At 37.4% G+C, this 25,602-nt stretch overlaps 1 protein-coding gene across 2 annotated transcripts in view; it reads right to left on the bottom strand.

Moving 5' to 3' along the window:
- Positions 1-10,953: 10,953 nt before the first annotated feature.
- Positions 10,954-25,602, bottom strand: part of LOC124174493 (acetylcholinesterase-like) — a 109,096-nt gene continuing 94,447 nt past the window's right edge. For both annotated transcript variants that reach the window (XM_046553700.1, XM_046553701.1), the window contains 3 exons: positions 18,718-18,881; positions 15,745-15,902; positions 10,954-13,396 (listed from right to left, as the gene is read on the bottom strand). In XM_046553700.1, the coding sequence (XP_046409656.1) occupies positions 13,266-13,396; positions 15,745-15,902; positions 18,718-18,881 (453 nt within the window). In that variant the 3' untranslated portion in view covers positions 10,954-13,265. The remainder of the gene's footprint in view (positions 13,397-15,744; positions 15,903-18,717; positions 18,882-25,602) is intronic.

Below are 25,602 nucleotides of genomic sequence, written 5' to 3'. Positions count from 1 at the left end.
TATGTGTGTTTGTATATATATATATATTATATGTGTATTTATGTAATGTTATAATCCTTTCTTTCAAACGTTTTTTCTGCTTAAGTTGTGTACAATTATACATGACATCGTTATATTGAAAGAAAGCAAAAAGCAACCCATGAGTGAGATATTTTCTTTTTAATATAACAGCACATTGAATTTCCATTATATTGCGTGTGAATGATATTTAGGTACAATATAATTAATACGTATGTAATGTATTTTTAAATATAATATCGAAAACGTTATAACGCCATTCATCACGTTACAAATTTACTAAACATTATAATATCCACTTCGTTATTTTTCCACCATACGCGATACAATTTAGCAGTTTGTACGCAGCTACAGGAATCGATTATACGTATCGCAACGCCCGTTCTGCAATTTAACTCTTTCAATTACAAGAATATTACATTATACACTGTGTGTAACACGAAGTAGGTGTTTGCGTCTGTGTGCGTCTGTGTGTGTTTTATTATTATTATTTTTTTTTGTCCGCTTTTGCGTGGGCGCGGGTGTCGCGTAGCTTCAGATCTGCTTCAGAGTTTACACCCTATTCTATTTGAGAGTAATTATTTCCAAACGATGCGAATCTGGGGTAACGAAAAAACAGCTGCACGACAAAGATCATTTCTCCTTCGGACGAAGCGTCGATAAAAATTGTTTCACAATCGGATCACAGGGGTTTATTTAAAGTCATTGAACAATTTAGGATTCGAATGAAGTAATTCTGACGAAGAAGCAGCCCGAAGGGCTTGGAATCACTGCGCGTACGTATCCATATATACGTACGTAGAGCACGCGTGTGTCTGATTCGTAAATGCATTTACCGCAATGGCATAATAATTCCGGGGCCATAAAAACGCGATTAGGTATTATTGTCGAATATATTTTAGCTACGAGCCGATTGAGTGGTTTTCATTGTTGTGTAGAATCGGGAATGAGAGTGGGTGCGACGAATATTACACGTTGACTAACGTGTTGGCTAACACCTTATACAGACGTAAATTAATAACCTCAGGATACGGAGCTATTAACATCGTGTGTCTGCACCTGACGAACTTTTAACGACTTCTGTACGAAATTTCAAAATCACAGAAGTCGCTTCGAATTTGTGTATTACATCATCTCCCGATTAATTAAGTTACTCGTATTTCTCATACTCCAAATCCGTCAATCGTAAAATATTCGCGTATCTTGTACAATTACGAGAAATGTCATTGAACGGGTATGCGTAATACAAGAAGAAAATTTTTATCCATATTTGTTTATCAAGAAAATTTTCACCCTCAAAATCAATCAGCTTGGTTGTTTATAAATTTGCAATTGGTTTTCGGTTTCGATAGTAAATCGCAGTGTCTGGTCTGTAAGATGAAATTTTTTCACATACCTACACGTTATAACACAAAAACCCCAGACGCGTGTTGGAAGAAAATTTTACGTACATAAACCTATCCAGAAAAGTTGTATAAAGTATGTATATAGTCTTTTGTATAGTATATAATATATAGTCTACATTGTAAGGTAGAAATTGCATTTATTTACAGTGTAGTTTATCTATTTTTTTTCCTCTTCTACTCACTATTAGATTTCATTTCATTAACGAAATCGAATCTAGGATGAAGAGAGCAAAACGAAGAAGAACAATCGAAACAAAGTGCGACAAGTTTTATTATTGTTACTTTTTCGTATACGTTTCTAATGTTCATCTAGATGCTTGACTCAAAAACTGTCGCATCGCCTTGAAAAAGTTGTCAAATTTGGAAAGATGTTTTTCTTCTAATTTCCTCATTTTTTTTTTTTTTTTTTTTTGTTTCCGAATCTCTAATATCAAGCTGATCACGCGTGTCGATTTAGGGCATATTTTTCACAAAATTCTTGTACAATGAACGATGAGATCAATTCCCCGTTCCAAACGTATCGATTTCATATTATTTATTTATATCGATTCTCGGAATAACAAATGTTTTATTCGAAAAGACGATGTGTAACCTATAGATGTATCTACAGTTAATTGAACTCCTTTATCAGATAAAAGTAATTGAAGACAATAGAAAAACTGTTTCTAAATCGATTAGCTCTTCCAGTTAATGAACATTTATTGATTTCTAATTAACACATCTACGCTGGCATTTAATCCGATATCTCTTCTTCTCCGAACAATTATAGTTCAAATGATCCGATTTCATCTGACAACGAGCAGCCGAAGATGCAATGCATTCGGTTCTCGCGACGGTTAACATTGACATAATTTGATCGAAAGTAATGGGCTTTCTACAGCTATTAGGAAATCTTTACTTTTCAAGGCTGCACCCTGTTCGCCGCATATGCACACACAAGGAGAATGGATCTGTCGAATTTACCAAACACGAGGATCAAATTTTACTTCGATGGTAGTAAAAAAAATTTCACTCGACTTGACGAAAAAGCGATCGGAGAAATAATTTGTTCGTTTCGATCGGCAAAAAATTTCTTTCACCGTACATTTGATCGCCAGATTTGGTAATGTCGACAAAAAAATTTTCCTGCGTACATATGATAATAAAATAAATGTCGCTCTGAATTTAAATCAAGTGCGCGGAACGATGCAGGGAAAAACTGCGTGGATAAGAAATGATTGAAGAAAACGTACAGATGTATGATGTACACTATGCGTTTATGCTGACGTCTAATTCTACGTAATCTACATTGACTTCGTATAGAAGGAGTCGTGAGGAACACCTGACGCTACCCAAACGCGATTTCATCACCTTCGAAGTGTTAATTTTCTCTGCACAATGTGTTTGTGTTTTTAATTGTTTCAGCTGATAGCCCCTGATAATTAGTGATCGTCGTTCGTAAATTCATTCATATATTGTTATACTTTACAAGGAGGTAGTTGGTTAGCCTATAATCGATACTCTTCATTAATTTTATTACCACATAGTCGCGCATCGAGTAGATCGAGTCAATATAAACGTTAGTTACCGAAGATATCTCAAAAAATACCGAAAATAGAAAATACTGGAATCATAAACAAAAGTTCAGATATAGTGAGACTTTGGTTTAAATCGTTTAAAAATTGTCAAAAAAAACTAGTAAATTTGTTCGATTTCTCGCCAACGATAAGATGGCTTGTTTCAGTCGGAATACAATTTTCTAAAATTAAATATTCAAATAGACGTAGATAAATGACAATATTGAATCGACTACTGAAAAAAGGAAATACATGTTAGTGTCTTTGTCGAAATAATCTTCTGAATAAAATTAGACATCGTAGAGTAAAATCGAAAATAATTTAAAATACTATATTTCAAATAAGGTCAAATCGATTCGAATCAAAGCATCGATATCCAAGCTTTCGTTTATAATTCAAGTATTTTCTATTTTTGCATTATTTGAAGAAATCTTCGTCACATCTTTCGAGCATAATAATTTTGCAAATGCTCGATGTGCGATTACTACGTAATAACTGTTAAAATTCGGTAAAACGTATCGTTTTTCAGCCGATATACCCGCAACCTCTTTAAAGATTCCATAACGCGAGTTTCTCGCAAATTCCTTACCTCCGCCCGAGTGTGAATTAAAATTCTACTCGTAATTTCATCCGTGATTAAAAATAGATTATTAGGTGATATTTCCATTAACGATATTGGACGATTAGTTTACACAAGGTGATAAAATCCAAGTACCAGCCGAACCGTCACTGCATGCCTTCTGGTCAGAGAGAAAGAGAGCATAATTCGTCACGTAATTATCGCGTCACTAATGCTATTGTTTATACAGCTACATTAGCAATACTGCGTTAACGCATCAGGGGAGAAAGTCGTTTGCGTCGAGTAGCTTAAATCCGTGAATAAAACTCTCGTCCGAAAGACCCGATAATTATTATTACTGTTTCTTTTTTTATGTTGCCGAGTATCCTTTCATGTCACTTGCATATTTGACGAACTAATCGCCGGTGCGGAAAAAGCATAAATTAACAGGTCTCACGGGTCTTTTTAACAGCAACTTGACGCAAACGTGCAGTTACGATTTATAATGCAATATATCTCGCGTCTCATTTAAGCAGTCACATTGATCAACGAGCGGTGTATACCTGCATATGTATGTATGTATGTATGTATGTATAATGTGTATATATAACGTAATATACACGTATGTATATGTATATATATATATATATATGTATGTATGTAAACGTATTGTACGGGAAAAGCACATCACAGTAGAGTATGGATTGTTCGAACTGATGCAGATCCTAGCGTATTACAGTATATTATAGGTACATTATATATTTGTCATTGTATTATTATTGTTAGTAATATATTATCGTACAGCTATATTATACATATACCGATCACGTTTAAAAATATATAGTTTAATCGTTCGTGTCGCTATAATTCATCGATTTTATATCGTTCACCTTTTATTTTCTCAATTTTGTATTAATGTTTATTTCGTCAGTAACGTAATGATATTATACGCGTAAACCACCCATTCGACGTACCTAGACGTCGTGATTACGCTTCCGTAGGCTGTAATGGGCGCTCGTAACTTTTCCTTAGACTGTCAATTAACAAAGATCGTATCATTTTCACGTGTGTACGCTGTAAATAATTGCACGTAGGTACACAAGCAGATCGTATTGAGGCGATCGCGTGAAGTGAAACTTTTTTTCTTTCGATATTTTATATCTGAGCAAGGCAGGATTAGCTAAAACGATCGGTATTAGAAATACATAATTGAAAACTTAGCTTGTGTACATCATTTGAATTCCACATTACGTGCAGAATGGCATTCTAAAATTTGCACAGACTCGTTTATAGGTTCGTTGACTTGGACCGAGGTACCAAAATTATCCCTAAATATGCATTGTGAAATAATTACAGACAATTGCGTACATAGTAAATTAATTATCAGAGTGTAGAAAAATTCACGCGAGACAGACAGAATGTATAATATGTTAATGTTACAGTTTTAATTCGTTGCAGCGTGTGTGTAATAGTGTTATACCTACGCGAGATAATCAACCCACTACAGATGTATAATATATTAAACTACGCACAGAATTTTCAGTTGATACGTGATCGTTATTTATACGTTATTACGTATATAACATGTAAGCCGATTTTTCGATATCGAATCATTCTACAATTATAACGGTAGTATATATATATATGTGTATATATATAATTAGATTCGCTGTCCCGTTGAAAGGTAGATAATCCGTCGAAATATCGTTCTCACACACCTAGGTATCTTTACCTACGTAGTTCTCATTATTTCCCGTAGCACAATATCGGAGGACGATGTTTTGAACTGAATCTCCACACGAAATGCGTAAAAAAAGAACCATAGTATTATACAAGATAAATTTTGGTTCGCGAATTACAACGCTATTTGGAATAAATTATCTCCGACTGGGTTTGATAGTTGTATAAATTTTGGGATAAAAATGGAACGTATAACGTGTAATAATGGTAATTAACAATGATGGTAATTTAATGATAATGATAATAATAATAATACACATAATCTCTACAAGTATAGGCCGAATTATAAATCTATAAGGTATAATGTGTGCTCTTTGAAAAATCTACATTTCGTGTATGAAACAGTGCGACGTGCGGTTTATATATATGTACGTTTTATAATATATATATAAAGTTAGCCAATCCTCCTCGATTAGGCCCTATACACTCGTCGATATATATCCTATAATACAGAGAATTGGATAGGCGTAGCCGAGTTCTTGATTGGATCGTCAAAAGAATTACAATATGTAATGTACTAGATGATTGAAATTTTCCTATTTGTTTGTTCATTTTTCGATTTTCATTGTATAATGTGGAAACTCGGCAAATACATGGGGTGTACTATTTGCGTGGGTATGTATATATATTATAAATAGATATCATTTGGCTCTGTATCGTGTATTATTATTATATCGTATATAACCCTGTAATACGACTCATTGTCACTTAAAATTCACTGTTAATCCCCTTATAGTTTGCTATACTGCAATCGTTAATTACTCGATTCGAACAGGATGTCTTAAGCGATAGAAATCAACGAGGTCTTTTCCATAAATTTTAAAGTGGCGTGATTAAATGAGATAAGCCCTCGAAACTCGGTGACTTAATTGTTTGTTTCAATATCCATTATTATGGCATGACGACAAATTTTTTAGAAGTAACAAAATAATTATGATTGTAATCAATTACATGTCATAAGAGTGCGATGAAATTCGAAGCGCACGCGCCAAGTTGGTATTATGTAATTTCGCAATTCGCTACTTGCAAGCTCAACATTAAAGCGTACCAAAGCTCTCTGCATCGGGCTTCGGTCATCCGGATTTGATGAAATAAATCCGAGCTGTCGGATCTACTGTAGGTATATGTATATGTATCTGTGTATTAGACTGCACAAAAAAATGGATTATTTTTTTTTTTTAAACTTCAAGTCAAACATATTGTTTCAAAGTACAAAAAGAAAAAATGCCGTCAAAGTTTGAGCTCTTAATATTAATATTTAAAGGTGCATCGTCGCGATTTTCTATTTTCCATTTGAATAACATGAGAATTGTTTTTTTTTTTTTCTTTAAACATTGGAATCTCATAACTCGTCAACGTACTCGTACTAGTGTACTGATAAGACCAGAACGTATTTTTGTAGGAAATTAAATATTAATATCAAGAGCTCAAACTTTGACGGCATTTTTTTTTTCATCATTTCAAACAATATTTTTTACTCATATTTGGCAGAAAAAAATAGTCGATTTTTTTTTTATATAGTCTAATGTATATGTATATGTATAGGAAAGATTACACTTCATACGTTTATACACTATTCGTATAGGCACAGCGCTAACTCTACTTTCTATACAGTAAATTGTTCGTTTGAAATAACAGTAACAGGTAGAATGGTGGAAGATGTAGAATTTGTACGGTCGAATAATTGTGCCTGATTATTGAAAAAATTGGGAAACCAATTTTCTTTATCGCTATATGTCTTACGACATTGTCGTTTATACCGTTTGAAATATGCAAATTGGCTCGATATCCGAAGGGAAGCGAACCAAAGACCGAATGATCTTTGAAATCTGACGAGGATCGGAATAAAAAGTAAGTGGGTTTATATTCGACGAAAAAAAAACAAAAAATAGAATAAGAGGAGAAATATGTTCACCGGTAGTAGTGAGCCAATTGTTAGCCGAAAACGAAATCTGTGAATGACAGGTAACAGGTGGGAGTATATGTGGGTATATAAAATGAAAGCGAAGTATATAAAACGGCGGAGGGAAAAGGAAGAAGGTGGAGTTCGCGGAGACTTTAATATCAGAGGAAATGGCTTCCCTTGCGGAAACGTTCTTCCTTTTTCCACTTGCCGCGCGTTTTCTCGCGGCTGTCTAAGTCTCATTAAATGAAATGAAAAAAAAAAGCGAAAAGAAAGTAGCCGTAAAATTGAAAGAATTTCGGAATAAAAAGATAATTACGAGTCAAATTTTGGAATATATATTTATAAACTTACGACGATTTTCCCGTTTTTGCCCACGTTTCGTGAATTTGATTAGAAGTTAATTATACCCAACGCAAAATACAGAATTCTTACAATTCCGTTCAAATTGTAATTAACGATCGTACCTTCTTTTTCACACATTAATTATACAATCAACTCAATGAATACGGAATCCCTCTTAGCTTGTATACGAAATTTTAATGACAATAAGAAAGGAAAAAATATATTTGGAATGAAAATAATATTTCTGGTTGATTCAGTCGAAATTTCGTTATTCCTCGGCGAAGTCGCATACTCAACATGAATTTTACGTATACCTTGACACAGCTGTCGGTAATTACGACTTAAAATCCCCCTTTTAGTACTTGAGTATAACAAGAACAACGACGATATTAATAATTATAATAATAACAGTGATAATAATTATCCCAAAAACATTGCTGCCAGCCTCATAATTATAATGTTTTTTACATTGTTAGTATTAAAACGTTGTCTGCCGTTGAAATTATTAATACGTAGATAAATTGTGATATCTTGTCGTTCGAAATAAGAAAAAAAAGAAACAAAAAATTAGTCGTTATACAGTGACGTCGCACAATATCGCGATCGTCGAATGTACAACGACGTGTGAACGAAAATATACGTGTATACCGTATACGGTACTTGTGTAACAGCGTTTGTAATCGAGGCACAAATCTACAGTGCTACGTCAATTATATATTCAAATGCTATCGTTAAATCGGCTATTTGCCATAATTGTTACATGTAGGTATAGCTATTTTCTAGTGATATGTGATGAGGTGCTTACTGCCTAAAAAGCCGGGCTCTGCGTTCCAATATTTATACATGTACGTATATACATAAATTATGTCTATAATATATACATGTAGAACTTGTGCAGTTACGCCTGTACTTTAATTTCCCGACAACTATCCACACGACTGATTGATGCCGCCGTACAGATTGCCCATTTACTTTTGCATTAATCTTCGAACGCGCGTATAACCACGACAGCTCGTGCAAATACTCTGATACTTCTTTACACAACTCGATCCAGCAGAAGAAGATAAACAAGAAAAATATGCAAACAGCAGCTATTTAAATTGCAACGAATTTCCTGAAATATATTCTTTCGTTACCAATCATATATAAATACGCAATTTCGTTCGATTATTTATTTATTTGTTGTTTCGAAAAGCCGCGGGCATGAGCCCGAATGATTGGAAAGTTTATTTATAGAATAACGCGACATGCGAAGTGCGATAATTATTGAGAATAAAAGAAAAAAATAAGAAAACAGGAAAGAATCGAATGCTTGCATCGAAATTAAATAAGCATGCTAATTTTGATAAATTTTTTTTCTTTTTAATCCTCGTCACCTGGCCCCAAAATCTTGAGCATAATTATATATTTTTAGCATTAAAACCACGTTTCGAACGCCGCAGTGCGCGAAGAAACTCCAACACGTCATACAGCTATTAATCAATCGATGAGCAATACTGCAGTAGCTGCACAATATCAAACAATATATAAATATCTATATTCACTTACATATATAGACCTCTGGAATAATTTGTTTTAAAAAATATCAACCTCGTTATTTTATTTTACTCATTTTTTTCTGTTTTTGTTAAATTTTCCCCTTCTTCATTTTTGTATTCATCAATATATCTAAACATCATCATATATTCTACATAGGTGTATTATACATATATATATATATATATATATATATATATATATATATATATATATATATATATATATATATATATATATATATATATATGTATAATATGTCATGTTATTGGTAATTTTAACAATTCTCTACATTGTATTTTATATTTACGCTTGTGTATGGATAATCCCCATTTTATACCTAGTCGACAATTGTGATGGCTACCTATCAATGCAATCTCTAATACCTAAGTTACATATATATGTATATATGTATATATATATCAATATCATCCATCTATTATAATTACGATATTAATTATACAGCGCTATACGCACAATCGAAATAATAAGAGTATTATATGTATGTATATATAATATATATACATATGTATATTTCAGCTTCATTTTAACTGAATATATACATATATATATATATATTTCCGTAGCTTATAGTGTATATAACAATGTTAACAGTATAGTATAGTAATAATAATAATGATAATAATGGTTTCATCGACAATGTATAAGCAATGGTAATAATAATTTTATCGTTAAAGGTGATATGTACCAAATGGAAGATTCACGTATATATGCATGTACCATATTTATATAGTATATGTGTAAATAGCTTATGCCATGTGGCGTGGTTCATTTTGTTTGATTTTTTTTTTTTTTTTGTTTTTTTTTTTTATATCAAAGGTACATTTTTGCCTCCGACTTGTATTGTTGTGTGGACAAATTTTCACGATATCAACGGTGTAATATTGTATAATACGGTTTAATTGTACAGCAACGAAGTTGTCGCAGCGACGCGAAGTTTAGAGTCGTTTTGAGGACTGGTACAATAATTATATGCGTGGTGGTTTTTTTTTTTTTTTTTCCATGCTCTTTACATATATTATACTGTTTATTATTTATTATGTGCGGTTGAGATATTAAATGCATAGAATGTGATTTTGAGAAAAAAAATCACACACGCGCACACATGCACAGTAGTGAACGAAGGCTTGCAATACGAGCAATGATGAAATTATCGTCGTCAGCAAAAATCGTCCCCGGATAAAAGTTAATTCGTTTAGTTATTATCACTATAATTCTTAAACGGGAATTACGCACACATATTAAATACATCAGGCAAAAAGTCCCGTGAATAGACTAACCTGACGCATTTATCTGCGATCTCTCGTCATCAACTTAAAAAATAAAAAATTCTTTTCATTACCAATTACTTTTATGTAAGATATAATACACACGTGACATACATGTTACCTTACGTTTGCGTTAGCTTCGAAGGAATCCGTTCGATAAAAATTCAGTCACACGTTTCGATCCAATTCTTCTCTCGTTTCACATTTTTTCCCTTTTTCTCTTCTTTCTCTCATCTTTTTTCGCGCAAAGCTACTCTCTTCCCCTACCATTTCCAACTCCACATTTCGCATCCGCACTCGTCGGACACGTCAAACCTTGTATGAATTTTGCAACATCTGTGCGCCGTTCAGCCTGCAATGCAAGCTCGCTGCTGCTGCAGGTACGTAACGCGTATAATATGCACACTGCGCACTGTGTATGCACTTCACACGAAAAGCTCTCACGAATTACACGGCTTCGCGCACTAGAAGCGCCGGAGTATCATCTCGACCTTGTTTCCGTACTCGTCTATCTTATACTTCCAGCGTGTCACACGTATCACATAGGCACGATTACACCTATTCACCTACGTACCTAACCAGATTTATACGAGATGCACCCTTCGATCTCAGCGTATAGAATTTTTTCGATATTCTCGATTATATACCTTCCTCCCTATCCCTTTTCGTTTTTTTTTTTTGCTATCAATCTATTTTCGGTGTTCTATCAGACTCTTTCAAAGTTGTCGTTTTCTTTTTTTTTCATTTTTTTTTTTTTTTTTTATCTTTTTTTTCTCTTTTCCTTTCAACTTACACAATATATGTATGTATATGATTATAGGGTATGCACCTATTGTACAGTGCTTATGATACAATGAATCTAGCACGATTATACATGGTGTACCATAATTCTAATTTATACAACTTACTTTTGTTATTATTACTTTTTTTTAAAATTATTATTATATTATTTTTATTATTAATATTATCACTAGTATTATTACTATTATTATTGTTGTTGTTGTTGTTGTTGTTGTTGTTGTTGTTGTTGTTGTTGTTGTTGTTGTTGTTGTCGTTATTATTATTTCAGAAATTGTTTATGTTTAATCAACGTAACACATTGCAAGATAATATTTGTTGTTGTAATAACAATAATAATAATAATCCAGTTTACCTCAGAGAGCGAATTGGGTAGGTATTGTATATTTGACTTATGTTCGATATTTAAAATCAGTTTTTCCCCTTCATTTTGTTTATGTATATTATTGTATATATAAGTATATGTATACATATACATGCATGACATATAATACAGCAATGCACGATTATTCGTTTGACGTCGCAAGAGCGATATGTTATATAATTTGAAATTATAAATTTCGACCCGTTTGTTTGACTTTTGTTTATTTGTTTGTTATATTTTTGAATGCGTTCTAGATATTCTAATGCGATACGCATAGGTGACGAACATGTATTAGGTGTGGTGTACTAAATTTTATTAGCCCACCGACTGGCTCGATATTTTATACTTTTTACACATTCACTGTGATCTGATTGACAAATCAATTGCGAACGGATAATTATGCATTGTATATTTATTCGTATATTGATTCTATTCTCGAAAGGGGAAAATTTTCTGTTTTTTTTTTCTTTTTTTTTTCTATTACAGTATCCGTCAGATTTTGGATCATATCGTTTATAATATTAGGCATAAGGACTATAAATCATTGGACCAAACACGCGGTGTTTCGGATAATAAATTCATCGTTTATCCCAATCATTTGACTATAGTGTTAACCGAAAATTGAGAAACCGAACAGCATGTATTTTTTACGCGAACCCTCCGTCCGAACGGCCAATCATAAAACATAGATCATTCGAACAACGGACAGAGATAGGAGAAAAATTGCTGAAAATTTTATTTACACGGTGAAAAAACGACATGCACGTGAGGCGCAAGGTAAATTGGTGCTTGCAGATCTTTCCAGGACGCGGGGTTTCGACTTAATCCATAAACCGTCGAATTATAGGGTGTAAAATATTTACGATCGACGGACAATGTTTTATTCAGAAAAGCCCTCCAAAGCTCGGACACGCGATTTCACTCCACAGCTTTGTATCGAGTCGAAATTCAGACATTCAACAACTGATGCGGTTCGTGTATCCTCCCTTCGAAAACGAATCTTTTTCTTCTCGTTACTTTTCCTCTTTACATTCTGATAATCCAAATAACTTAATGCGGTGTTTAAGCGTTAAATTATGTCAACAATTTATACACATATATGGTTATTACACAATTATCGTTAATTGCACACGTTGATATTTATATAAACAATAAATGGTCATGCAATTATAATCTAAAAAATATGTATCATCTTTTTTCACTATCTGCGTTCGTTTTTCGGTTAATTTTCCTCCGATACCGTGAATATCTTCTTTGCTACTTTTTTACATTGTTTTTTTTTTTCTGGTCAGGGATTTTTCTCTCTCCACATCCGATTCGTGTTCAATTCCAACCAAATTACAACCTCTGCAAATCGGTCAGACCGACGCGCATATCATTATCGAGGATGAATCATACGGGATAATAAGTTTCTATGGTGTAGCACTTGCAACGAGGAGTAATGTAAGCGACATGCGTTGTAATCTCGTCTCGACCTAAGCCAATTTCTGCGAGCACATGAAATTCAAGTTGATGAAAATCACGGGCTGCTTCATTTTCTCATTCTCGCGCTCCTTCTTCTTCTTCTTTTTCCTCTTCTTCTTCTCCTTCTTCTTCTTCCTCTTCTTCTTCTTCAGGTTCGCTCTTTTCCTTTAACACACCGTGTTGTCCAAATCGGGACACGTCTTGGAACTTGTTGGGCTTGCCTATTACAGCCTGCAGCGAGAACGTGTGAGGGGGATTTTTATTTATTTTTATTTCTACCTCTTATCTTATGCAATAATCGGGATCGTTATCAGCGTGCAGGAAACTAGCAGTATCAAACTGCATACGAAATCGTAAAGCCGTCTTGCACCCGCTGAAACGCTGGAGGCAACAGCCGCGTCGCAGGCTTCGGGCGGATCTGAAACACACGAAAAATTAACGGACCTGCAATTCAGACGAACCGAGATCGAATGATTCAGAAACACTGACCGGAGACAAATATAACACGTAAAAAATTTACTCCAATTTAATTTAATCTAATATAACTTTGTGTCAATTCATTTTCATCCTGGATTACTTTTACACACGCAACCTGTTATATCAGCGATTCAACGATCGCAATTTTATCGCGAATTATACCGCCTTACAGCGAATTAAATGTATTATTCAGAGACGATCGACGCGCGGTTCATTCTAGAGATCATATCTGCATACAAGGATTATGCTTTCGATGAAACAATTATTCGTAGGTATCGTTACAGTGTTCTTGGAAATTTTTACGAAATTTTCTATTAGGTGCATTAGAAACCACAGATGGCGCAGCCCGATGGAACGGATTATTATTCTTCTGGGAATATTTTGAGCACATCTTTGACGATTGCACCTCTCATCGCCCGATGGCCGTCAATTAAACCGTTCACGTGCCGACGATTAACGAATCCAGTCGGTCGTTTGTCACTTAAAACCGACTCACGAAATTGGTACCTGTGTAATATAGGTGAGACTTTCAAAATATTTTTCACCTAAATCGCGCAATCCGCTTCTTGATCGACGATTAGGTTAATTTCTCTTTCGTTTTTACTTGATTGATAATTGTTTTTTTCTCTTTTATCTCATCGTAGGTTTTGTGGTTTTTAGAGAAAATTTGACCAGTATTTTACGATTAAACAAGGTTACAGCGTCGAAATTTCTGTTACACCTGTGTATCAATTTGCGTCTACATATACCTATATTTATGCATGCACGCGCATTACGCGAAGGTATGTATCATACCGTCAGGGATGATTGAAAATTGATACACAACCACACGCCAGCTAGACAAATCCCGATTCCCGTCGTGCGAAATTTCCCGATTTTGTATGCTCGGGGCAAACACAATCGTCGAATCATTAACTGACGCCCACCTAGGTGGAAATTTTCGACGCAGCGAGCAGAGCTTACAGGTTTATTGCACGATGGGCTCGGCTGTTGCCGAGGTAAATACTGTCGGTATTCCGCAAAATAGTAATCACACGTAATAACGTAATAACATTATCTTGTTACACGCGTTATATGTACGTTATTTCCATCATCAGTCGACGTGTAATTATTTTATTCTACTGGTAGTTCTACTAATTTTATGCAAATTCCGCGATTCGAATTCTTTCACAAGTCTACGTCATACCAGACTTTACTGGGAGACGGTTCCATTATCTTTTCCAACGTAAATAGAGATTTTAATCTATCCTCGATCGATAAACGATGATTTTCTTAGAGCTAATGGATCGTAATTGTATCAGTGCCTCCTTATAACCAGCGCTTGGATTTTAGTTTGAAAACAAGGTAATTTCGTGACGTAGATTAGTGAAATTGATTACAGTAATCGGAGGAAACCAGGAAGATTGTGGAAAAAGAATATTATGCGTTTAGTAATATTGAGTGATTAAGTGATGGCTTGCGTTGATAGCGAAGCAGTCACTTACTTCGTACTGTCTAATTCTTTTTCAGCATTGATGGATGAAGATTTCAAAGTGTTGTGAGAATAAACGTGGAAAGAATTGAAGAAAAACAAGCGGCCTTTGGCCCAGAAAAAATATAGTAATATCCAATTCGAATTTCAAACTACAAATTCAGATTAGTGATTAACGATTTAAAAGCCCTCGGGTACCGTATCACGCGAAAATATGACGATATTTTAAATATTGAACCACTATATGGATCCACCATTACAAATTTGAGAAGTCTGACCTTGGATTCGTTATCGGTGACTTAAAAAAACCCCACCTACTAATTTTTACGAAAATATCAACATTTTTAGATCTTTTTTTTCCACCATATTGGATTCGCAATTTTCGATATCGCCGATCTGACCTCAGATTCGCGATCAACCGCCTGGCAAACCTTCCAATACGAATTTTCATAATAATTCTTATGTTTTTAGTTTTTTTTCAGTAACTTGAATACACCAAATTCAAATTTTGCAAATCTGACTTTAGATTTGTGATTCGTGACCCAAAAAACCCGACGGTACCAATTTTCATTCAAATCCATTCATCTATTCTCAAGATATCATCATTTTTATTTTACTTTTCGAAATGGTATTATCTTGCACACGTACATACGTACGCAACGTCAATGCGAAAATGGTCGACGGTGGTTTTCTAGATCTCAATGTTTCGAGAACTGGTGAAAACTCACCTTTTCGGGGTGATTACAATAACTACCCTTCTTCTCTGAAAATAGAGAAACGGGAAGTTGGAAAAAAATTCCATCCCGAATAATACATACCAGGAACGCCCTTCAGCCGTGGAAGAAATTCATTCCAGAATGCGCAGGCTGTTGCTCGAGGACCTTTTCCAAGGCCGCTTTCTTCCGCGTCAAACACAAAGTACTGCGGTTGATCCCTCGAATAAGTCGGCCACTCAACACCCTCAGCCATCGGTTTTCTGAAGTAAATATAAATTGGCACGATGACGTAAGCGAAATATGCGAGAAATTTTCTTTTCACGCGTAGAAACAACGCCTCGTTCGTATAATCGACGAATAAAAGGGGGAATTGAATTGTGATGCTGTTTTTGTTTTCAAGAAATTTTTTTTCATCCCTCTCAATTTTACTTTCCTTCCATCTGAATATCCCTCTGAAAATTATCAACCTCGGTATTTGGGCAACGAAAATTCTTGGCCAAAACACATTTAACGATCATAGGTATAATATTTGCAAAAAATGTAATAGGACTTGTTTTCAATGAGCGAGGATAATCGTAACCACGTAATAATACCGACATCTACGGCCGAAGATGAAATACGTGGAGAAATTGAGATAGGAAGAGGAGAAAAAGAGAGAGAGAGAGGGAGAGAGAGACAGAGACAGAAACAGAGAGCGAGGGGCAGAAGGGAGGAAGGGGGATGAAATAAGAGAGGAGAGATTTCGAGAGAATCGCGAGAGGCAGAGAGAGGCGAGAGAATTATAGCAGCCTCTGGGGTGTGCTTTTCAGCTCAAGCTTCTTCCTACCCCGGCGAACTTCCGGCGGTAAAACAAAGCGTGTATACATATACACATAATTCCAGTTTCTACACGGTTGCGAAGGGGGGCAAGAAACGACCCGAAACGCACACCGAGCTGCCTGGGTCAACAAAAGAAGAAATCGAATTTCTCGATTGAATAACGATAATTCCTCGACCTCGGGTCGCAACAAGTTTCCCTAAAACTTTACGAAACTTGTCTCTTTTTTATTTTCACCTTCGGGGCGATACGGTCTATATTATATACATATACATGTACAAACTTACGAGTGCATACACGTATATGAAACAAGTATATAAACTTGGAGAGTCGCTGGAAAAGTACAAAAGAAAAGAGAAAAGAAAGAAAGAAAGAAAGTAAGAAAGTAAGAAAGAGCAAAACAGCCGCATAAAGGAAAGGGAGGAAAGAATCCTATCGTCGTTCAGATCAAATGCCCGATTCGTTTTCGTCCTTCGAGGAAGCGATTCGGTCGACGTTACAGCAACGAAAGTACGTATACAACGGGTGTTGATCAATATCTCGGATTGCTCTTGCGGTAGTCGTTTCGCATTATCCCCGCATCCCTTGTGCACTACCGTGCCTTTCGGTTCAAGTTATCGGTTTGTTTTTTATCCACCTCATTGCACAACAAGTTGACTTCGATCCGTCTTCTATACAGACATTCTCTACGGTCTTGTGTACGGAAAATCGATGGAATACGAACGGCGCATTGAAAGAAATTTCATTTGTTACAGAAATTTCTAGTGAAATCGGTACGTTTGAAATAACGATTCAAATATTTTTCAAATTGCGAGAAAGTGTCGTGCGTATAAGTCTCGAATGTAAAATCAATTTATCATTGCGTCATGTTTAAATTATTGCAACATGTGTATTACATAAACAACCATTATGAAGAAAAAAAAAAAAAGAAAAAGCTGCCGATACATACCAAATTCTCCGAATACAATTATACGAAAATTAGTTTCATTTACAGTGGATTTCGGTTGCGATGGAAAGTAAAAACAGTCATGGATTTTATTCCAGTGACCTGCGCAACTAGAAATTTTCACTTCATACAGTACATAAATTGTCATCAGAATTAATCGTAGAAATTTCGTTGTTACAGGATGGAGTCAAGCCGCAGTGAGACATCGTCGCAAGGTGTGTGGGGGGTTGGTTAAAGAAGAATGAGAAAAATGAGCAGAAGATAAGAAGAAAAGGACGGAGAAGGACGGTGGTAGTAAAACACAGGAAACGTAGTTTAGGTGTAACTGTTACACGCCCCATGTGTCATCATGACCTTAAATCCAGATTAATTTATCCGTAGCCAGCGACCTGCAGGGTTTACCTGTGACGTGGATATTTACCAGGAGCAATAAAAAGTGAGATATTACCCGTCCGTAAATCGACGACGAGAGGTGAACGTTTCGCACCGATTAATCAAACGTGCGTCGAACGTCGATCATTTGGCTCTTTTGTAATTGGGGAAGAGAAATAAAAGAACAAAAAAAAAAAAAAAAAAAAAAAAACAAACTAATCTTCAAACATTTTCACAGTCGGATTTTTGTGTGGTTTTTGAAAAAATTTCACAATCATAGGTACGAAATATTATTTGTACTGTGATTGCGGACAGTGTAATAAATCTAATAGTTTTGACTGACGTTTGGAAGATGAAGGTGATTTCGACGTCGGAATCGATGTATCGACGAACTTCCCGCAAGGGAAATGTACATACTTGGTTTCTCGGACGCGAACCTCCCGCAAGATATACGCCAGGCAACCTCCAGCCCATAAATGACATAAATAATTCATGACCCAAGTGTACGTATGTATTAATATGGCTTATTTCAGCTCAATATTCCATCAGGTGGTGCAAACGTACGTGATCGGAAATAACAATACCGAGACACGCCATCACGTGTCGCATCTTTGTTCACGTTTACCTTCGCATGTCGCGTCAACTCCTTGTAACGCCAATTGAAAGATTAAAGGCACAGTTCGGATTTGAATGAGATTTTACAGTGATTAAAACAACGATAAATATATTTAACGATTTGATACGATGGTGGTAGATCGCTGCGATTTGATCGCTGACATCTACTTCTTACATTGACAAATTGTTACACGCGTGAATATATATACGTGTATATTTGAAATTGAAAGAGAGACAAACTCGTGGAAGAGGGTGTACCGAGAGGAAATATGGAACAAGGGACATAAATTTGTTGATGAAATTAATTGCTGTCGGTTACTCTTACCCCACAAGCGCGAATCGCGAATATGCCTGCATCATCCTGAGGGAGAGATCCCGCTCCTTTATGTTGTACTGCAGAGACTGGTTCAGGGGATGGCCGAATACGTATTCGATCTCATCCCCGTGCATGACGCCCATCCACTCGCCCCAAAGATTCGTGCTCGTCCTCTGAAACAGAGAATTGGGGCGATGTATCGTATAGGAATGGAAATAATACTTGCGAACAACGGTTTCGTTGCCCTTGATATTTGAGTAGCGAGCGCAGTTTTTCGAAATCAGCTCCGATGACGATGATTTGCATTCGCTAGATTTACCGATCCCTAATTGTTTATTTACCTGCATTTTTTTCTCTCCCCTCGTTTCCGACTGCAGTACACGTTACTTTATACTTATGCGGGTACGTGCAGGTATTATACTGTAAATATACCGTGCAAATAATACAAGTCAGAGAGAACCGGTTGTACGGGCAAGATGAGTTACAGTGCGGTGGTCGACGTGTACCACCTTTGAGCTTATCCGTCGTCGTCCGGTGCAGCAGAACCGCGTGAAAAGCTGGAAGTTTGAGATTTGACTGAGCGCGGTTTTGAATAATACATCCAGGCAGAGCTTCGTATGCCGGTAACTCTGGTGGAGAGCTGTATGGCCGAGAGAGAGAGTTAAGTTGCAGGTGAAATATTTAAACTGTTTACAACGTAGCTTCGAGCTGTCGGTGGCAGGCGTCCTTAGAAATTCAAGCTTAACAAAATCACTCCGAACATGCCGAAAGAATCTTTCAAGGAAAAGAATCGACGTAATTTTAGGCGAGAAAATCGATCCCAACTTGCAATCGGCTGGAGAAAATAAAAATGTTTATTAATAAAAATGGTGACAAATGATGCTCGAAATGAACCACAGCGAGGAAAACGAGTATCAAGAGTAAAAAAGAAAAAAAAAATCCGGAGCTTTTTCGAGCGCCGTAAGGTGAGTTTTTAATTTGAAGAGTTAATGGTAACGGATGTAATGAATTCGTGAAACCTTAAAAGCATCGAGTATCCTTTTCTTAACTGATCTACACGAGCTTTTTGATAACTTTGTTGCGTTATTCAACGAAGGTATGAAACCTGTAATTATGCAGCAGCTGCGCAGTTCCATTCCTGCTTAAATTCCGACCGTCGGCCCGTTCGCAAATCTGTAACTCTGCCTCCTTGCAGTCCAACTGTTGAAATATTACCCGCCAACCGACAAAGCTCCTCTGACCTTTGAAGCTACGCCGGGATCTTATTCGGTTTCATCCCCTAGAGGCAGCTAGGCGGAAGGTAAGGGAAGCATAGGGAAACCGGGAGAGGAAAGCGGGATTTTCGCCACGGCTGAATATCGGATCTCTGCAGAATCAGCGCCTCAACGACAAAGAGAGACTCGAGGAATATTTTCACCGGGCTGACGAATTTCGCAATAATTATGCGCCCAGGGCCAAGCTTCGAGGCAATTTTCGACTTGGGAAATGTCTAAGCTCCGTTCGAGGGTGGTAAAATTTGTACTTCCGAAACGCGTGTAGGAAACTTGGATTGAAAGAAGGTGAAGGCAGGGGGATGAAAGTTTCGGAGGAGAGTCTCTCAGGTGCATGTCTTGCCATGCGAAGAACTCGAATAATGATCCTGAATAGAGATTGTGACAAAACTCTCGCGGCAAAAGTATGCGGCGAATTTTAAACTAGTTTCCGAAACTATTTTCCTCCCACCGTTTTTATCATCAGCTATCCTCGCGCGGAAGCGCGGAACGATGGAAAAAATAGTTGTCAAAGTTTATGGAGCCGAAGGAGTTTCCCGGCTCTCCGTACTCTCGGATTAACCCGAATAACTCGAGCGGATAAGTCGCATTAATTGAAACGCAGCAGCAGCAGCAGCGGCAGCCAGTCTCAGCCGGCAAACGAGAAATCCCGATTTCTTCCGCGCCGCAGATCTCGAGCTAAATTGTGCTCGGCTCGTCGAGGACAGAGGTTATCTCTTGATCGTTGAGAGAAAGCAAAGTTTCGCTGTATCGCGACCGGGTGAAACGTGTTTCACCGATTTCACCCCCCAACAACTTTGCAAATTTTACCAGCCACAAATTAAACATTTACTCTCCGGGAGCAAAGTTACTCAAAATTATAACCTGCGCCCTTCGCCTCTGTTTCGTTTCCACAAAAATCTCCTCCACGCTTTCTCTTCCCACCTATTTTATTCCCTTCCGATTTCACATTCGAGGATGACGAGTAATTCCGTGTCACGGTCGAGATAATCGTACAGATTGAGAGTTACTCGTTGTTGTCGAAATCCTGTATCTCGGCATCATTTTTAACGATGTATAACGTGGCTTTGTTTTCGAGGCACGAATAAGAGACTTAGCATCGTTATGGGTATGAAGATTAATTAACCGGCGTAAAAAATAAAAGACCGCGGTTGAAGTTTGACGCAATACCGTGTATAATTGTCGTTTCAGAGCTTGTAAAGCCGGTAAACTCGTTCGCGTAAAACGATATCTACGCACTTAAATACATTTACGTAACCGATGGAGATTGGCAGATTTTCCGCAACTTTTCGACGCGTAACGGTGGGATTTTCGGAGCCGAGTTGAACGCGTTTATTCCGCAGGCTTTAACGTCGGATTACGAAAGCTGCACGACGCGAATAACCGTGCAGACAAGAATCTCAACGCGAAGGGCTCATCCGGTTTTATATATACGCTTTCACCCTTTTACAGCCTCGGCTTTTCCTCCCCCCGCCCCTGAAATTACCCTAATTTACACGAATATCCTCAGGTTCGAAGTCCAAAACTTGTATTACAAAGAAGAGAGATGTTTTTTTTCGTTCCTTTCTTTTACAATCCGTTTTTTCTTTACGTCTCCTTCTTTCTTCTAATCTGCGGCAAAACTCCCCCCCTCCCCCCCTATATTGCCATTTCTTTTCTCTTTCCATTATATTCCTCTCGGGGGATCGCACACGTGTGAACACCTATTCCGTTCTGGATGTACCAGGAGAGTTTCCGAGAAGAAGATTCGACTTCGGTATTTCGGTCACGTAACCCTGGTGCCTTAAAAATTGGCCAAATAAAAACATTAGGAGTTCAGGCTGTGGCGGGCTTTTAGGAAAATCTACCTTTAAATAAAGTTATCGCGCAAGCCTGACTCGTATCGAAGTTCTATTTTTTTCCCCTCGAAGTATACCTGATGTTTCAAAATATTTGTTTTGTTATTTCTTATATTCGGTGTAAAAATCATTCCAATGCTCGCAGAATTATTCTACCGCCAACTGAGAGGGGTGAAAAAATTAGCAGCTTTAAATTCGCAGCCTGAAGGCGACGAGCAGATGAGAAGTGTTCAAACGAGGAAGAAAGAAGAGCGTCGTAATGACAAATTAAACATTTTAATGACGCTACTCCGCAAAGTTGACGCCGAAGAAAAGTAGCCGGTGAGAAACTTGAAATGAAAGTTGTGCACACCAATTAAAGTTACGCTATGGTAGGAATGGTGGTAAATTTCACCTCCGCAGTAAGCTTGTCGCGTTACGCGTTCTCGTTCTTCCGGAAGTTATATATTTTGCATCTCCTAATCCGTGAATAAACTTCCGCAACTCGAGTAGAGTACCTAGAACAGCGTGGAATTATCGATAGGGTTCGAATAGGGGAGGTTAAAGATTGCATGCAAATATGGTGGGAGTTTTCCTCTCAATTTTCCCTTTCAAAGACGAAATTAGCCCACGACTGGGTGAAAATAGTTGTTCGTTGCGAACAAGATAACGTAATGTTTATTCCAGTTAATTCGGTACAAACAATGCCACAAAAGAAATTCTTCGATCCTTTTGGCAACTGGGCCAAAATTTTTCCGAAACAGCAGACTGTTGTTCTTTTCAAATCGAATTTTCCAAACTCCTGAAAAAAGGTGCAGTTCGGGTAAACTGACATTGCCGAAAAAACATTCGAATCGTTAGGTCGTGGCTGTTGGGTTTATCAACGAGTATTGAATAACTGAGAACGTCAATTCAGAAAGCACGAAAGCGTCGGCGTTGCAGGCCGAGCGTACGGAAATCAATTTTTCGTCACGGTGCTCCTTTTTTCCAAATTTCTTTGCGTTCTTTTTTTTTTTTTTCTCGTTTCTCCGAATCATGGAAGAGTGGTTCTAACGTGATCCTGGATCTTTGATTTGACTAATTCTCGAGCACCGGAAGGCGGATGCTTAAATAATTCAAAGCGGTACGCGCGTCGCACGAAACGAATTTAATTTTCACATTTACACCGAGAATACTAATTCGGTCGATTCGCCGTATAAACACACGCAGAGTGCAAACAGCACAAAAAGGGAAGGGTAGGTACACCATGTTTGTCGTGACAATTCGCGAATTCGTGCGTCTTACTCGTTTCACATTTTGCTTGTTCAATCTCTATTTATTTTTTTTTCATTTTTTCGTTCACTCCTCTTCACCGCTGAAAAGTTCGGCTTCTTACCGAGAGGGTCGAAGGCTGCGGCTCGAGGTCACCTTTGAAGTTCGTCATCGATATAAATGTCTCGGGGCTTCTCGGGGTGATTCAGGGGGTGGGATTCGGGTCTTCGAGGATCCCCGAGGGACCTCGAGGGTCGTACAACTGCGACGTGTTCGAAGCCGGTCTAGTGATTTATGCACGAGGCGCTTGGCAAGTACGATTAGCAGTGCTTCTTTCCCTCTTTTTTCCACCTCAACCATGTTCCTATATTTTTTCGCTCACGTGTTTAAACCGCCTCGGCTTACAGCTTATGATTAGCTAAAACTGCTCGTGACTGGAAGAAAAAACGAAAAAAAAAAAAGAAAAAGAAAAAAGAAATCGCTCCAACGGATACTTACGAAATGATCCAATTATCCGTTCGGTAGCGATATCGCTCCTTGAAAAAATTCACCGATCAGTTATTTAGTGGAATAAATTCGTAACACCGCGCTTGGCCGTTAAGTCAGCGGTTATAAAGATGGAGGTCTACTGTGTATTCGGTAAACCAGACCGTTGAACCAAAGCTCGCGTTTAAACACCGTGTTTAAGCTCAACTTTTCAAGTTTGTATATAATTTGCGTAAATAGTAAAAAGCCCGGCGATAAATCAGCAAGAGTATGAGAGAGAGAGAGAGAGAGAGAGAGAGAGAGAGAGAGAGAGAGAGAGAGAGACACTGTGAGACACGTTACATCGGTCCCCATGGATTCTCGTGGCAGAGGACGCGTGGATTTTTTTATCCCACTTGAGGGAGACTTGGTCAAGATTTACATTATGCTCGAAGCGTTTAGCGCGGTGATTTTTTTATCTTCTTTTCATTTTATGTTCTTGTTTGTTTCTTACACCGTTCGTTTCTCTTAAAACGCGTGGTTTCGATGCTTTGAAAATCGATGGTATTGCGAGCTTACGATAATGGCTCGTTACTGCTACGTGTTCGTTCAACTTTCAACACTCGAGTCTCTCGCATCATCGACGATCCAATTAGCCCCCCTCCCCTCGCTCAAGCCTCGCTCTTCACTTCTGACCCACACGACTCAAGAATTAGCTTGTGAAATATTGAGTGAGCTATTTCAGTACATCAGCGGTCAGCGTGACGTCAGCTGACCGCTTTCGTATTTTGAGGTGCATTTATATTTCAAACGAGGTGCGGAGATAGAGGGATCATCTCGTGACCTAGAATTCTCAGGGTGCCTAGATTCCGGTGGGGTGAAAGCCGGAAAAAAAAAAGGAAGTCGGGCCTCTGATTCTCTCCGAGGAAATAATGTAGGGATCGTTCTCGAGTCTTCCGAAACTCGGGAGAGGAAGAAGTGATCAAAGATAAGTGGAGGATTTACACGCGTGAGTGAGTTCGTTCCTACCCTCGATCCGGTAGCGACTACTTTTCTCCTTGGATACGTTCGACGGACCCCCGAGGCTTGGATCAAACTCGGGGACAAAGTTCGAAACGTCCCTTGTTCACGTCAAGTGAATTTCGACTCCGTGTTTTTTCTTTTTTCTTTCTTTTTTTTTTCATACAAAATAGATGCTACGGGAATTTGTTTCTTGTATACTTCTTTTTTTTTCATCTCACCGTCTTCTTACTCAACGTTAGTTATAATTGATGGTGATTAGGAAAAAATTGGATTCCGGAGGTGATAATTACTCACTTTCTACAGATGTATGCTGTTAATTTGAGACGAATAGCGCGGATTCACGCCGCCTAAAATTGCGAACGTGTTTTTATCCTTGCGTAGTAATTTGACTCGGCGGCGGTTACGAGACCTGCGGGTCTATAGGTATGTATACCCCAAGCAGGAGTAATTACGGTACGAGTAAAATTAACAGAAGAATCTGCCCCAAGAAATCCCTAACGATATATCGTTCCAAGTCCGGAGATCGGAATAAATGAGCTTTTATAAAAAGAAAAAAAAAACGAAAATTAAAAAATACACACACACCCACATCCCCGATATATCGTTTCCCCTCTCGAGCGGAAAGGATAATGAACGGAAAACAACGTCAGGATAAGTAAATACATGGAATGGCAGGCGGGTCGTATGTATTCCAGTGAATAGCCGCAAATAGGAATTGAAAATAAAAAGCTCGTTACCGTTCGCGCAGCTACACAATGCGCATAAGGATACAATATGCATCGCTATGCATTCACACGCAAGTGAATTATCGAGTATCGATGGTTTGAATGAAAAATATCAATTACTCATCGTTACGATCAGACTGCAGGTCTGCGGATACCGTTCGAGAGGAGAAAATTCATTCGACAAAAATTTGTTATATAGAAATTTCATGCTCCGACTTTTCACAATCTTTCCTGGTTCCTGGATTCCACAATGTTGCACCGAATCGAAAAAAAAATAAAAAATAAAAAAAAAGCCGACCGAGACCAGAGGCACATAGAAAACTAGTATTTTGTTAAACTTTT

The sequence above is a fragment of the Neodiprion fabricii genome, chromosome 1, assembly GCF_021155785.1.
Source record: "Neodiprion fabricii isolate iyNeoFabr1 chromosome 1, iyNeoFabr1.1, whole genome shotgun sequence".
NCBI classification, from domain to species: domain Eukaryota; kingdom Metazoa; phylum Arthropoda; class Insecta; order Hymenoptera; family Diprionidae; genus Neodiprion; species Neodiprion fabricii.
The sequence above is the reverse complement of the archived record's forward strand: the minus strand, read 5'-3'. Positions and strand labels throughout refer to the sequence as shown.